This window comes from Triticum aestivum, chromosome 6B (genome assembly GCF_018294505.1).
Source record: "Triticum aestivum cultivar Chinese Spring chromosome 6B, IWGSC CS RefSeq v2.1, whole genome shotgun sequence".
NCBI classification, from domain to species: Eukaryota; Viridiplantae; Streptophyta; class Magnoliopsida; order Poales; family Poaceae; genus Triticum; species Triticum aestivum.
Window position 1 is genome coordinate 594,434,741 of NC_057810.1, and position 2,915 is coordinate 594,437,655.

Genomic DNA, 2,915 nt, shown 5'->3' on the forward strand with positions numbered 1-2,915 from the left:
GTTAAAGAGACGACATATTGAACATATCGGGGCATGTAATTTCTGTGGAAATAATGATGAGTCTATCTTCCATGCGATCATCTCGTGTCCATCTATTACTGCAATATGGAAAGTTGTAAACGATGCAACCAGGGTCAAACTCCCTCGTCTTCACCCCAAAACCTGGGCGCCAGATATTATCGGCGGGAAGGTGTGCTCCTCCATGGATGTCGAGACTATCACAATAGCGGTGTATGTCATATGGACCGCTCAGACCAGAGATCAGTTTCAGAAACGCTCAGATCAGAGATCAGTTTCAGAAACGCTGGAACAGACGCCGCTACTTGGGTACACTCCTCCAGCTTTCGAAGACGGCTGTAGTTTCCGAGCACGGACAGACACTCAACTAAGTCACGCTTCCGAGCGAGAACTATTTTGTCCAAAATATTTTACAGTCATGTTCTCTCACACATTCGATTCCAGAAGGAAACAAAGAAGCTCCACAAAATCAATTACTATTACAGTACAAAATGTCACTTGATCAGTCCTAATGTAACAGAAGTGTATGTACTTCTCTGTACAGACCATCTGAGCTGAACTTAGAGGGCGCCGGCGCGCCGCGGCCGCCGCCGCTCACCTGAAACTGCAGCAAAACCACACTACTAGGAATCTCTCGCCGTCACAAGCAGCAGAGCGGGCACCGGACGAGCCCGTTCTCGTTGCAGTCGGGACACCGCCGGAAGCTGTCCAGCTCCTCCAGGAACACCTTGCAGCTGCCGGAGCATTCCTCGCACGGCACGAACCGGACGCCGCCGCACCCGGAGCACGCCTCCAGCGCCGCGCCCTTGCCGCCCACGCTCGGCGGCGCCATCTCGCAGGCCTCCAGCGCCTTGGACAGCTCCCCGGCCTCGTGCAAGCGGCGGACGTCTTCGGCGCTGCCCAGGTGCTCGCCGTCCACGAACACCTGGGGCAGCCTGCCCGCGGAGCCCAGAGAGGCGTGGAGCTCGTCCTTGAACCCGCCGTGTAGCGAAAGGTCGCGCTCGTCGATGCGCACGCCGTAGCCGTGGAGGATGGACTTGGTGGCCCAGCAGTCCTCGAACGTCTTGCGGATGCCGCGCAGGCTGGTGAGGTACAGCACCACCTTCCGCTGGCTGTCCGGCGGGGGAGGCAGCTGCGGCTGCGGTGGCGGAGGGGGAGAAGGAGAAGGAGGCGGGGACGTGGGCGTGGGCGTGGGTGGGCGCGCCAACTTGGCGAGCTTCGCGTCGATCCTCTGCTGGAACGCGCTGACCCGCGCGCGCACGATGCCCGGAAACCTCTGGATTTCGCGCTTCTTGACGCACTCGCCGTCGGCCTTGTAGTCCCGCGGGGGCGAAGCCTCGCCGAGCGCCTTGCGGAACTCCGAAATGACTTCCGGATCGAACTCCGGCGATCCCGGCGGCGACTGCTCCCGGCGCTCGTCCTCGGCCGCATCGCGCTCCTCGTTCTTGTTGTCGTCGAGACCCTCCATGAGCTCCCACACATTGATCACCTCGGGCTCGCGGACCGGCGTCTTGGTGGGCGTGCCAATCACCTGCCGCTGCTGCCTCGCCAGCTGCGGCTGCGGGGGCGGCGCCGGCGTGGTGGCCTTGCTCTTCGCGGCGCCGCCGAAGCTGTCGGCGCGCCACTTCATCATCTCCTCGTCCCGGTCGAGGCTGAGTGAGCCCAGCGTGGAGGACTTGAGCGCGACGGTGTGGTGCGCCGCCCCGGCGGCCGCCGGGCCGGAGCGGCTCCGGCCGAAGGACTTCCGGATGCCGCCCCGCAGCGCGTGCCTGGAGCCCGTGCAGCCCATCCACCGCGCTGCCACCACCCAATCCAGCAACCAATCAAGACCTCGATCAGCGCCACTGCCGTGTCGTCGACCAATCCGACGCGGATGCCACTCAACGCGCGAGGACAAGAGATGGATGGACCAGGCCAGAGCAATGCCACCAACCGAGACGAGCGTGGATCGCGGCCAGCGGGGCGGGAGCCGAGCCTAGGCGATCTCGGCGGCGAGGCGGGGCCGCGGGGGCGGGCGAGATCTGAGCAGAGCTGGGGCGGGCGGGGAGGTGCCTGCGACGGGGGGGAACGGGAATGGGAAAGGCGAGCGCTTTATGCCGCGGAAGCAAGGAGCGTTCCGGGTCACGGGGTAGGCGCGTTACGCGTATTAACTCGCGCGTTATCGGTTGGGGCCGGGCCGCGGTGGTGGAGTTCCCGGCAGGGTCAGTCAGTCAGTCAGGTCAGGCGACATGGAGGATGGTGGATGGAATCATTGCCTCGCACATCTCAGTGAGCAGTGGTGTTTTCGGCCATGGAATGATCGGCTGGAGCTTCGGTTATCCGCGTCGGATCGAGCGACGGAACCTTGGTCCGGGCGGCTAAAAATTGGAGGGGCCGTGCATAGGACTCCGGGGCGCACGTTGCGCAGCTGCCTGGGGGCAAGGAACACACGTTTCTCAGTGCTGATTAAGCTGTCAATTCGGTAGTGGACTGACTAAGGCTGGTCACAGTGGGGAGGAACTTAGGAGTAACATCACACACTTCAATACAACTTTGCTTATGTGGCACGTATTTAATGAAGAGAGAGGTGCTTGTGGTAACTAGCTAAGTTACCGGAACATCACACACTCCAAGAAACAATGAGTCTATAACCTAATAAATACATCGTTGCATGACACTACATAGATGTTCCTACCCACTATGGAGATAGTAACATAGTCTAGGGAAGTGTGAAGTTACTAGCTTATGTTCTTGCCCATTGTGACCAGCCTAAGTACGTACGTTGTCACCTCAGCGACCTGCCGGGGCATTTTTGGATTTTTCACGCGCCATTCGTTTCCTGATCAACGATCGGCAGCCTCGTGAACTGATGATGACCACTGACGACGCGTGGGTGTGGACTTCACTTCACTTGATCC

The 2,915-nt window shown here is 60.3% G+C and overlaps 1 protein-coding gene across 1 annotated transcript; it reads right to left on the reverse strand.

Moving 5' to 3' along the window:
• Positions 1 to 426: 426 nt before the first annotated feature.
• LOC123138219 (uncharacterized protein At5g39865) lies at positions 427 to 2,117 on the reverse strand. The gene has a single exon (XM_044558149.1). It carries the CDS (start codon positions 1,805 to 1,807, stop codon positions 659 to 661), a length of 1,149 nt encoding a protein of 382 aa, XP_044414084.1. The 5' UTR covers positions 1,808 to 2,117; the 3' UTR covers positions 427 to 658.
• Positions 2,118 to 2,915: the final 798 nt, after the last annotated feature.